Source organism: Schistocerca piceifrons, chromosome X (genome assembly GCF_021461385.2).
Source record: "Schistocerca piceifrons isolate TAMUIC-IGC-003096 chromosome X, iqSchPice1.1, whole genome shotgun sequence".
NCBI lineage: Eukaryota > Metazoa > Arthropoda > Insecta > Orthoptera > Acrididae > Schistocerca > Schistocerca piceifrons.
In genome coordinates this window covers 338,932,400-338,946,090 of record NC_060149.1, presented here as the reverse complement: position 1 = coordinate 338,946,090, position 13,691 = coordinate 338,932,400, and the positions used below count along the sequence as shown (strand labels likewise).

At 36.4% G+C, this 13,691-nt stretch overlaps 1 protein-coding gene across 1 annotated transcript in view; it reads right to left on the bottom strand.

Moving 5' to 3' along the window:
• LOC124722893 (rho GTPase-activating protein 100F) overlaps positions 1 to 13,691 on the bottom strand; it is an 800,721-nt gene that overhangs the window by 234,169 nt on the left and 552,861 nt on the right. Inside the window, exons 4-5 of the mRNA XM_047248035.1 lie at positions 419 to 601; positions 15 to 294 (exon numbers count right to left, since the gene is read on the bottom strand). Of these exons, the coding sequence (XP_047103991.1) occupies positions 15 to 294; positions 419 to 601 (463 nt within the window). The remainder of the gene's footprint in view (positions 1 to 14; positions 295 to 418; positions 602 to 13,691) is intronic.

Genomic DNA, 13,691 nt, shown 5'->3' with positions numbered 1-13,691 from the left:
CATTCTAAACTCACCTGCTTTTCTCTGTCTTGTCACAAGCACCAGCCGCCTAGGTATCGACATAATTATGACTACATCATCCAGACTCATCCGAGTCACATCCACCATGTTGACAGCTAGAATTTCATCACCAACTTTGAGGCATCCACTGTTGTATACAGCTGATTCAAGAGCAATTCGAGATATGAATACTCCATCAGAACGTTCAAGCCCATTACCCTCTCGGATGTACAAACCCAGAGTTTGACCAGGGCGCTTCACAATTTCCACAAGGTGGACAAAATGTTTGGCATCCTAAAAATACCAAATTATTCTCTTTAGGAAACACCTTTAATTGATAGTTAAATTATACAGCTCTTATGTTGTGTGCTAGAAATAATTTTGCTGTTAATATCCATTGTTTAATATTAATACTTGCCTGTAAAGCTAAGAACTTCTTTGCCGCCTCTGCAGCTGCTCTTCCCAAATGCCTTGGGTCGAGAAGCCGTACAACCATCTCTCCTCTTCTTTCCACAGCTTCCAAGGCTGCTGCAGTTGTGGCATCATGATCATTTTCTACTGTTTCAATTTGCCTAAAAATCTCTGTTGATATACCACTGACCTGGTGTCAGAAAAACAGTAAATTAATGACCTGATATGACCTATTCTATCAATTTAATTTAACACAGTAAAACTCTGAAGACTATTATTTATTTACCATATAACAATTAATAGTCTTTTCATTTTCAGACAATTCTTTCAATACTAGTCAGCTATCAAATGACAGCCATAAAATAGCTGTTGAAATTATTTGCATACATACTCCACAATACATCATGCACTCTGTGGTGGTATAAGCATAATATACTTAAATAGTACTCATTAATAAGCTGCAAAAGAAAAAAAATTAATGGTCACAATGAAGTGGGCTACAAGAATTCTGATGCAGCTACTAAAACAAAATGGCAGTAATGAACATAAAAGTAAGCTATCTTTATGACAGTATGTTAGAAACTACTATTCAAACATGTCATTAAGTAGGTGGAAGCATCTCAAATACCATATCTATATCTATATAAAATAATGCAGTGTAAATACTCAAATAATGGAACATGGCAGTTTTTTTAATGTTATGAAAATAACGCAACCTAACTCTTCAACAGGGTTTGATTTGAATCACAAAAGAGTACACAAATAACTGAAAATGTAACATAAACTTTTAACATAAATGTAAATGAATGGATGAAAAATTTTACACACACATTACATTCTACATACTCTTAAGTGAAACTCAATGTCAATCAATATTTCTGTTACTACTGTAAAGCTACAATCAGAAATTTACTGGAATGAAAATACTGTGCACAAGATGTGCACGTGTAACATAAGAACAAAGTATCAGATAGAGTGAAATGAACAAATCTACTAACTAAACTGATGTTTGACATAATCTATGACACTGTTCCAACAACTGTATGTGAATAGAATTGTAAACATGTGCTGCTTGAATTTAATCCTATTGCTTGGCTCTGTACAGTTGAAAATAACTCAGTATGAACTAAAACAAGAGCATTCTGTGAAAATAACTGACTTTCAGTACTCTGTGTGTTATACTTGCACATTTTATTCAGTGAAGTGAATCACAGGCATATATTTTTTCATATTTGTAACAAACTGACAATAATCTGTATTATGGGAAAATTTCAGAACAAACTATGCTTATTAACAATACAAATTTTAATTTTTTATTGCATTACAGGAAGTTTGCCGAACACATTCCAAATGATCTATGAGTGCAACAGTTGCTCTTCAGTTTTTATTTCCAGTTGTATCAATTAAGATAAGGGCAACACTATTTTATTGCATTGTGAGGTAAATGTTAATTTTGAGTTCATAATAATTTGGATTTCATACACTTGTTTTCTACAGAAAAACACCCAGAAAGGCCATTGATTGCGGCACTGCTCTAGAAAATTGAAATAAAACAATATTTTTCCCTAGAAACCAAACAAACCTACAGTTAAAATGGTAGCAAGTGTGTCTTTCCATCTCATATTCCATTGTACTGACAGAAATATTAAGAGATTATTCTAACATTCAAAGGTGCCACATGGTAGTGATGACCTCAATAAATTTCACCATGAAATGAAATTTACCATGAAAGTAGAGGAAGACATCTATCAAGCAGTCCTCAAGAATTTGGTTTGGAAGAAGATAGATGGCATACTGTATACAGGGAAAAGACTCAATTGCATCTCTATTTACATACATCCAGCTGCCACCATCCAGATTTATCAAGGACTCTTTTGAGAACTCTGATACACAGAGCTTTGGCCATAATTAACAAGGAAGAATACATCAATGCTATCTTCCAACCAACACGGTGAACTGCATCTACTGCACTCAATGCAACTGCAAGTAGCCTTACGATAGGCAGTAAAAATGTTGTGTTCTGCAGCACTACTGGGAGTATGCCAGTTATGTTTGCCTAAGACAAAAAGACAATCTACAATCATTTAACACACCTTGTACAAAGACTGTTTGTTCCATTTCAAACAGACAGGAATGCTGTGCAGACATGTGGATTGTAGGACAATATAATAAATGAAGCCATTCAAATTAGGAGTGGTAACGGCCTCATGAGCAGAGACAGAAGGTACAAGCTGAGCTCTGTTTGGGACTTGTTACTCACCACAATATGCTGTAACCATGCACAACTGAGAGACATCAACACAAAACATGAGGTGGGACTTGGGTGTAGCCTAATATCTCTTCATCACTCTACTCACCCAACCATTCACCCATAACATGGAGAGGGGCTGATCACTTCCTACTTTCACCTACTTAGAAACAACACACATGTGATCTTGATACTTTTCCAGAAGATGATGAGCGTGGCAGTCTTTGGCTTGTGCAACCTCAGCTCATCCACCTAGACAATTGACAATTTTATATTGTGTTTATCTGTAAAAACTCCACTGATGTTCATGAATCTTATCTCCTCAAATAATAATTCCTTTCATCCAATCATAGTTTGTGTATAACTACACACTTCATAATGTGAGACAGCTATGGTCAAAATGACACTAACAGCTTTGTAAGGGCTTTGAATACCTATTATGGCCTCTCAAGAATGCCAGTTTGATCTGCCATGCATTCCAGTTTGCAATGCCAAGGAATCTAGTTCTGAAATGACAGAAACTGATGTAGTGATAGAGATTTATGCCTGCAATTTTTGCACAGCAACCAAATTCTTAGACAGATTTATTAGAAATTATTGACCACAAATTCCAAATGTAAAATCTGTAATTAACAAAGAAAATGACAGTATTGTTAAAGGCTCATATGTTATATACAGAAAACTATAAATGTTTAGTAATCTGGGTTGTGCATTTTTTATTTATGGACACATTTCCTTCAAGCGTATGGTAAGAGTAGATTTTTTTATACAAAAAGAATGTTTTTGTAGCACTACTGTTCACTCAGACACAAATAATGGTCCAACAACATTCACCACTTACATTACATGTGTCATAAAAATTAATCTCTTTTTGAACATATATAACAAACAGACTGTTAACAGCAAACAAAGTTTTACACTATACAAATTTACATCATACTGACCAGCTGACTGAGATTTCTGTAAGGTGTCTCAAATAACTTTGTTGTAGTACTCTTGTATAAAATGTGAACAATAATTTATAGCAAAGGCTACATTGGCATTCTTCAAGGTAGTGGAATACAAATAAAGGTATACCATGACCCAGATTACTTTTTTATTTTCTCTGATTTCTCTGCCTTCCATGATTATGGCAGGGTCAGATGCAAATACTGTCACATATTCCTGAGACACTTTTACAAATTTGTTACTTCTTTCCATCAATCTTTTGTAATTCCTCAAGCTCAGTCTTGTAACTTTCCAAATGACATTGTTCTTAGAACACATAATTAAAATTATATGTTGGTGACAAGTCACCAATTTTAACTCAATGACAAAGAAATTTGGTATGAAACTCAATAATTTTGAAAATGAGTTATAGGATAGAACTACTCACCAAACAGGACGCAAATATAGGCATGGTTAATAAAGACATTCATGGGGAAAATGAAATCTTAACCCTTCAGAACAATAGGATTCTATTTTTAGAGCATGAAGGAAAATAGGGCTAAGAAGAGAAATGAAGAGGTTGGGAACGAAGGAAGAGTATGTGCCAGAAGCCATGTCAAGAGAGACTTGTTATATTTTGGTTACAGATGGAAAGGAAGCGAGAATCTCATCGCTCAAAAAGAAGTGACAACCTCCTGTTTCTGGATTTTGTTTCCCCATGCACCTGCTGGTCTATCTTGACCTCATTCCTGTTTCCTACATTTTTTCCTTTTCTCCTTCACACCCGGATATCTGCTCTGTGCCCCTTTTTTTCTCCAGCTCCAAAAGAACATAAGGCTGTGTCATTCACACCAAGATTTACATCTTGTTTGGTGAGAAAAACTAAAGATCTAATCATTTGCAGTATGAATCACTCTTATTTTAGTTTTTGAGTGCTTTATCTTTTGAAAGTAGACATAATGGTAATGTATATGACTGAAAATTTTGCTTCACATGTTTCTGTGTTATTGACATAACTTCACAAATTCTGACCAAAAAATTAGTTTTATACACAATGAAGATTCTTGAAATGAAACCCATTTGCTATTGACCTAATTAACAATACTTTTAGCAGTGACTTATCTATACCTAACAAACCAAATACTGGGTGAAGTGTGAGAAATAAAGTAACCAACTTCGCAACTGGCTGAAAAATATCCTGGTACAGGAGGGAACTATAAGAATCATGCACATTTAAAAAAATAAAAGCAATCCTGCAAGCTCTTACCTATAAAACAAAACAATAACCCGTGTATGTAGAGGACTATGGGTGTGTGTCACCGACTGAGAAGGTTCTTGCGGCTGGTGTAAGGTTGCTCTGACAGAGTAGGTTCTTGCAGTCATCACTGGAGGATTCTAGTGGACCATTTTGGTGTCTGTGGCTCTTAGGTGGTGCAGGCAGCATCCTCAGTTCATATGATCCGCCCACAATGTAGCTCCCGAAAACTAATCTAGCAAATAAAAAAATACCCGCCATGTAGCAGACCTTCCCAAATAGTTATCAGCTCGTGTACAATACTGACCTTTCCACAGAAAACTCATGAATTAAGTTTTCATAAGTGTGTTATCCTGGGTAGGTACATCACATATGCTTCAGTTTAGTTTCCACAGCCTATAAAATGTTGTGGCTTCAGATACAGGCTGCCATAATATGATTCATTATATCAAAGCTTAAATGATCTGCCATTTAAGAGCTTGGAGGAGTTCTGTTTCTGACACCAGTCATAGGACATTATTTTAAAAAGCCACAAGCAATGAAAACTGTTGTATGGAAAAGAACTGCCAATAAAAGTGAAAGAATTTGATGCAATTAAGCTGAGAAAATTCATGTGCACTTAGCATAAGTGAGTGAATCTTGTATTTTGTGCACGACAGCTGCTCCGTAAGCTGCTGTTTCATATCTGTGTTGAATACTAGCAGTTCGGTGAATAATTTCAATATGTGTCATTTGTGTGGTCAGCTAGCAGAGTTAACTTTTAGTACTGTCACAATGAACGGTTTGTTACTCAAACATCAATGAATATGCAGATGCTTCATAATTCATTTCAGAAATTTCTAACCATTTTTGGGGAGTAAGTGGAAACAGTATTGGACTAAGCAACACAGAATCACTTGCATCAAATATGAATTCCACACACACATATATAAATATATAACATATTGTTATTCTGTGATGCTGTGTGTGACCCTAGCTGGTAGAACAATAAATATTTGGAAGTGGGTGCTACAGGTGATAATGATGGAGACTTGTTGAAAATCGCATACATTACCACACTAGCTGTAAAGCTGTGTAAAGCTGAAGCAAATCATGCATAATATGTGCCTTCAGTTCCAAAATAAGTATGTCATGCCATTACCATGCAAATGTCATTCAAAATTACATTTTCAGAGAATCCTAATTCTAAATATTAGTGCAGATAGAATAATTAAATATAGGATTGTAATAAATAATCTATAAATAAGATTTTGTTACAATATGTGGACGCTGATTAGTGGTTCTATTAAGTCAAGTGTCTACATCACCTATATCAGCAAAATTAAATCTTCCTCAATATATTATATCCATCATAAATACAGTAATTTTTATATATCTTAATAACACAGGGTGATATGTGTGTTAGAGAATATAGTACATTTTGTAAAGCTTATAACTCTTCCATTTTTTTTTATTTTTCTCATTTAGCTGCATTTAAATTTTATTTTAACCCCAATGTAGCTTTATGTTCAATCAACAGTAAAACATTTAGAAACACAGAGGAAAATATTTAGTTATTAGCTAGTTATTCTAAGGTGGTGGGTAACTGCTTTTTCTTAAAATTGGTATTCCAACTGTTTCAGCATTCACTAATACTGATGTTCATAATTGAAGAAAACAAATCTGTTCCAGTATTACCTTGCCAAAAATAGTAAATCATTTCAACTTCGCCAGCAAAATTTCACAATTTACAATAAATTATGTCAAAGTATTTCCTAAAACCACAGAACAATCTCAGATATATTAATTTTTGTATGACTGTCTCAAATTACATTAATGGTGGTACCCCTCTTTCCATTTATTTCCTTATTAATTACTTAAAATAAGATGTAACACTGCTCTGGATTGCAGGATTAATCATCTCCAACTTTTGAAGGGAAATATGTTTAAGCCTGTCATTAATGGCACCAGCTTAGTTAGCAGAGTATTCAATAGCAAAAGTACAATGTGTAAAATAATATGTAGGTCAACACATACTAAGAGGTTATCTTTAAGAGACCAGACAGTTTCTTGCAGACTTTCAACATCTGTCACATTTTTCAGTATGGACTTATCTCTGGAGAATCATTACTATAAAACAACAGTCCAACTGAAGGCAGCATTGGCCATCCCACACAAGACAGTTCAATAATTCAAAAGTCATTGTAAGTCTGTTAAACATTACACTCAATTACAATATTTCATAAGAAATAAAGGAATAAAGAAGTCACTTAAGGCAACTTGTTATACTTGAACACAATGCTATCGACCTTTGTGAATAAAAATTAAAACAAAAACATGCCAGTAAGTTAAATCACAACTCAATATCTAGAAGAATGAAGTGACAAGCAAACATGACATCTAGGCATCACCTGACAAGAAAGTGCACAGAAGAAAATGTTAGTTTCTGACTGTAGATTGTTCCAAAGACTTCAGTTATAGAGTGTGGTGTGAGAAATAGAGGGTCCTAGGATACTCTAATCATATATTCAAAAAAATTAAGGTGATGTCTAAGGTAATGCTGAAATAGCATTTTAGAGGAGTGAAGTTCAAAGCCACATCAGGCCATATAAATTCATATTTTCAGAAATATCCCTAACTAAGACAAAAGTTAATTTCTCACACCCTTATCCAGTTGCACTACTGTATAATTTCCAATGATCTCTATTCCAGTAGGGTATTAAACATTGGTCTTCTCTTTTTCCTAAGGAGTACTCCTTCTTCCTTCAAATATTGGGCTATTTAATCTGTTACAGTTCAACTTTTTAGTGATAATGATGACTTCATATTTTCCTTGGATGTGCCAATGATCATCATCCAATTATATGGTAAGCACATATCTTTTTGGGAAAGCAACTGTGGTTAATTTTATCTAAATGATTTGTCCATTTTGTTCTGTAGTGCTTTATGCAATCTCCTTTAGTTTTTTTATACATTTTTCTGTCCTCATTTATATGCTACATTTTTTCTTTTTCTTGTATACCCTATTGTTCTTTACACTAAACTATTTTTACTGCCTTTAAACTTCATCTTTTTTCAGGAACTATTCCTCACTTTCATATCCTGGAGTACATATAGCCATAGTTTTGTAAAATTTCATTCCAGTCTCTCTTCCTATGCGTATTTTTTAAATTTTTATAATTCTAAAGTGTATATCACAAATGTAATTAAATCTTCCTACTTCCTACATTGTTACCAATGTCCACCTCTTCTGGGAAACATATAATGTACCCTTGGAAATTTTTATTTTATTTTCAGTTACTATTTGGAAAGAGACCCCATTCAGCCAATGCCCTATCCATACAGGCAGGATGGTTTACTTGCTGGCACTAGCTCAGCTACACATATCACACAAATATCAGACGAGGAGCCATACAAAGGTGTCTCACAATGACCTGTCTTCACCTTCCACCTTTAACACTAGGAGGTTTCTGATCAGACTGAGTATCTTAAAGGTTCCTGATATCTATCCTAAATTTATGGTGATATCAACTGAAACAAAGCTTGTAAGTAGTAGGATACACTGAATGGCCTTTTTAGTGTGTGTGATGCCAGCATCATGGGGCACTTCAAATGGGTTCATGTATTTGACTCCTCCTCTGACAAATGGTCAGGGATTCTTTGTGCTTCCTTTTGTACAATTTTGCCTGGAGCAAACTGGAACATTTCCCTTATCATGATATCTGCATATGACATTTCACAATACACTATTTCATGTCTCTGCTGATAATGGTTAGTGAGACTTTGTAATTCTGTGACCCACTGCTAACATGACTCACTTACATATATGTTAGTCACCATTCAACAGTCAGTTTCTAATGGTCTTAGATGACACTCTTGGCGCAACATTTGTCCTACTTTGTGATGTGTTCACTATATGGTCAGCAACGGCTGTGCATCTGAAGCAACGGTATGATTCTATAAGCTGCTGACACAATATTACATGTATGTGAATGTATCTTTGATTATCAATATGAACATGCTGGGCAGTTATCCTGAAGGACCATCCAATGTCCTGGAAGTTCACAATGAAAACACTCTCAAAATCTGTGAATTGCTTGAATTGTGTTCCTTGCACTGTCATAGCATTTAGTATTTCAGTATTATGCTCAGAACTACAAACCACTCTTTCAGAAAGTGAGATACATCTATTATGTACTCAGGCATGGTTACTAACTGTCCACAGAATGCTGAGTTGAATAATTGACATTACTACCCTCCATCTACACCCAAATAAAAACAGGGAGTTTCTACATCATGCCTTCAGAGGTGTTAATTATTATCTGTGATTAATGAATCTGTTTACAAACAGCTTAAAGAGTCTTGATTTTAATGGCAAGTTGAACTGAGCTTTCCAGGCAAGGAAAATTACTAAAAATGTTCAATATTTTGATAACAGGAACTGTCACCATCTGTACTGGAAGAACATTATCACTTGAATAGCTTACTGTGAAGTGCATCAGTGTATATTCATTCCTGTTAAGAGGACACCATTCTTGTATAAACCATACTTACATATTTCATGTTGGCCATACAGGATGTAATGTATTACGGCAACATGAAAAATTCTTGGCCTGACAATGAAAAACTATATTTTAATGTAAAAAAATGCACTTAGTTTTTTATATAGCCCCTTTTCAGGTCAATGCATGTCATTTATTGAGCTAGTAAATTCTGTTCCTTACATGAAAATCTGAGACATTTTCTAATTATCCCATTAGATCTGCTGTAACCTATACATTCAATTCAATTTTTTTCCTGTCACAAATTTCTTTTGATGTGGGATAACTGGGAATCAGAAGATGCTAAATCTAGTGATCATGGAAGATGCTACAACAATTTAGTACTTCAAGTCCCTCAGCTTTCTCATTATAAAAGCACCTTTAAGTGCCCGGATTAAACAACACTCTTTTCTTTTCTTCTTTTACAATCCCAGTCTCTTCATGCATTATTTTTGCAGGAAGATCTGTGACATATTTGCCATGTATTATTAAAGTAAACTCATACTGGTGCTCTTCGAACCACTCACGTGCACTGCGAGCTGTGTGACATGTTCCATTGTCCTGCTGGTAGATCCCATTGTTTCAAGGAAAAAGAAACTGCATGTAGGGATGGACATGATCCCCAAGGATATGTGTATACATGTGTTGATCCATTGTACCTTCAATAATGATGAGATCAACCAGGGAATGCCACAGAAACATTCCCCAGACCATGTCACTCACCCCTACAACCTGGATCCTTCCGACGAATGTTGCAGGGTATTTGCTTTCAGACGTTTCACCACACACACAGCAATGACCATCTGTCCGATGGAGCATAAAACATCATTCATCTGAAAATGCCACCTGTCATGTGTGGCCTTTGGTGCACCACAGTTTTTGGTAGCGCCATTTTGCTAGGCACGATATACCTTAGCCATGGCAGCATGCAAACAGTTTACAAACTTAGCCATTTTGGTAATGCTACCACCTTGGATCAAAAGCCAATGATTATGCCCTTTTTGATGGTAGATAAATCACTCCATTTCAGCATTACAGTGACTGCACTGCTTTCTGCATCACCCCCTCCTCGACATGCATTATATACCCTCCACTGCTAGTGGTACCACTTGCTGTCTGTGAGTGGTTATTGCACATTGAGACTGAATGTAGGCAGTGGTCACATTAATGGGACTGGACCATGTATAATGAGGTAATATTGTACCTTTACAGATGTAAGGTGCTATATCTAAAACAAAAAAATATGCAGCCTATGTGCAGTTAGTCAACATACCAACACACACAATACACTGAAAAAGGTCAGAATTTTTATTGATACAAAACCATACATGATGTGGTCAACATCTTAAGAGTCAATAGCCTGATAGGCTAAGAGTTCAGGAAAAACCAAATCGTCAACAATACAAAAAGCCACAATGTGAAAAACAGATGAGGCACTTCATATACATTTTTTCCATAAATTTTCTACAGGTTGTAGACCACACCATGTTGTAAAATGTACCAACATTTAAACCACTATTGCAAATGACCCTCCTCATGCTGTGTAACAATACATGGGCAAGGCAAGTTTATATATATTATCATCATTTGGCCCCTGTGCTGTCATTAATATATCATAGTGCAAGACTCACAATTGGCACCACCACCGACACCACTAGGAAGATAGTTGCTGCCTGCAGGAGTGACCAACTATGAGACAGCCTAATTCCTTGCATTAGAGGAAGCTTCAGCATGCCACTGCTGCCGGCAAGTATTTATTTTTGTCTGCAGAGCTGAACAGCCAGTCTGTATTTGGCCTGAAGTGTTATTACCATGAAGCTTATTGAGTGTACTACAGAGATGTCAACAAGCTAAGTGGGCTCAGCACAGTCTACCCATTCCAAGCAAGCAGTGTCCGCCCCCAGTAGCTGAGTGGTCAGTGCCGACAGACTGTCAATCCTAAGGGCCCGGGTTTGATTCCCAGCTGGGTTGGAGATTTTCTCCGCTCAGGGACTGGGTGTTGTGTTGTCTTAATCATCATCATTTCATCCCCATCGACATGCAAGGCGCCAAAGTGGCATCAAATCGAAAGACTTGCACCAGGTGAGTGGTCTACTGGACAGGAGGCCCTTGTCACACGCCATTATTATTATTATTATTATTATTCCAAGCAGTAGGACTCTGCATATAACTGAACATTTACCAATGACTTGGGCACTCCATCATTTGTACAGTATATCAATGTGACAACTGACTCACGGGCTTCTAAGCCCTTGCAAGCTTAGTGTCTTACAGAATAAATGTATTCAGCTAAGATTGTGTCACCATTATTTAATGTTTTAGGATTGCCCATTTCTACCTCTGAGCAGTGACACAACATTGGCAATCAGACTTTGGAACTTATGGTGCAGAGTTGTTCCACTGTCAAGGGTGATATTATTAGTCATTTTTTTTCTGCATATTATCATGTCTTTATCACCACAAGAACTTTCTCTGCTAAAAGTGGTCCAATGCAGGGGCAATAGTTTCAACAACTGGTACAGAGTGTCATTCAACTGATGCAAGTACTTGCAACAGCAAATGCACCTCAACAAACTACAGCTGCACACAAATTCTGAGAATTTCACAGCCAGCAAGAGGACCTGGACTAAATATGATGCTCAACTTGAAGCAAACTTCTCTGCCTATGACATGACAGGTACCAAGTGAAAATTTTATTTAATTTCTAATGTGAGGGCCAAAGTGTTTCAAGTGTGTGGGCTCTCATCTGGAGGATATCGCTTATGAGTCATTAATTTGGAAGTTATATGAGCACTTTGTTGCCCAGATGCATGTATCAGTTGTTTTTTAGGCTTATGAAGCAGCTTGGTTAGACAAACAAATAGTGAGTCACAAAACTGAGCAGGCATATCAGATATTGCAAATGTAAGTGTTCATGCGGAGTATCCTACAGTGACATTGTACTCCGTGATTCAGTTACCTAAAATGTATCAGATGAACACATATGTGCTGCTATTTTGAAGACACCAAATTCTAATTTATAAACTATGCTTTCTATCATTGTGTCTCAGACATTGTAGGTGTGTGTGTCAGAGGTAAGATTTAGAGACTCTGGCCATTTCTGTAATTCAAAGTGCACAACACACTCAGTTCTCTAATCAGTCAGAAGGCAAGCAGCAGACAAAGCCAAGCGTTAAAAAAGTCAGTCACACAGTGCATGTGCCAATTTGCTGTCTAATGCAAGGAAACTGTACCTGCAGTACTAAACAGCAAGTGGCAGTAAACAGTGCCCATGCAAGGGGGCAAAATTCTTTTCCTGTGGCAAGTGCAGCCATATTCAAACAGCGTATTTGCAAAACTGCTGTGATAGGTGGCAGTCAGACTCTAGATCACAGTGTATTTCAGTACAAGTAATGCAGTATCAGCTGAGGTAGTGCTAGGGGCCCCATCAGTGGCTCACCCTCCGAACAAACAGAAATGTTCACAAGTGATCAAATGGCAGAGAAATAAGCTATATGTACATTTGCATATGGCACGGCATTCTGTGAAACTATAATTAGGTAAAGTGCTCCCGTAATGTTGCTGAACAGAAACACTTGAGAATTGTTTGATAGCCCACTAATGCCACTCTGTCAGCATAGAATGGGCACCATATTTCAGTAATGGGTGCATGCAGCATGCCTGAAACATTTTGTAATGTTAGTAAATCTATGTTACTTCATGTCTTGTGTTCGTGGGACAGCCCAAATATTTTTGGTGTGGACTCATTAGACTTATCTGACATGGACTTCAGGACACTGTGGTTCAAATCAATGCTAATGTCCCTCAAGATTGTGTTAATAATTTGTGTGCAAAATGAAGTAACCTATTTCAAGAAGATCTTGGAAAAGTAAAGATTTTGAGCTGGACATAACTTTAAAAGGAAATGTGCAACCACATTTTCATCATGGATGGCCTGTCTCCCTTGCTATTTGTGATAAGCGTGTTCAAGAATTGAGACTATGGAAAGACAGTGGTGTTTTTGAAATGGTTTCAGTAATTCAGTGCATACACCCCGACCCCCCTTGTAGTTAAAAAAACCATCAGCCAATTTAAGGCTATAGTTCCAGTGCCTCCCATTCAGCAGTGCATTAGCTCCCGTGATTTTTAATGTCTTTTAGCATTAATTAAATGTTTGGGGCATATTTTATTAATTATTTAAAAAGTAACATTTCATTGCCCCATTGAACACTTGTTTCTTATTTTGTCTCTAGAAATACAGAACAAGGGTTCAAGTTAACAGCAAAGTATCCTCCATGTGCAAACTATTTACATGTTGTAGTGTCCATCTGCATGTCAATGAAATATTTAG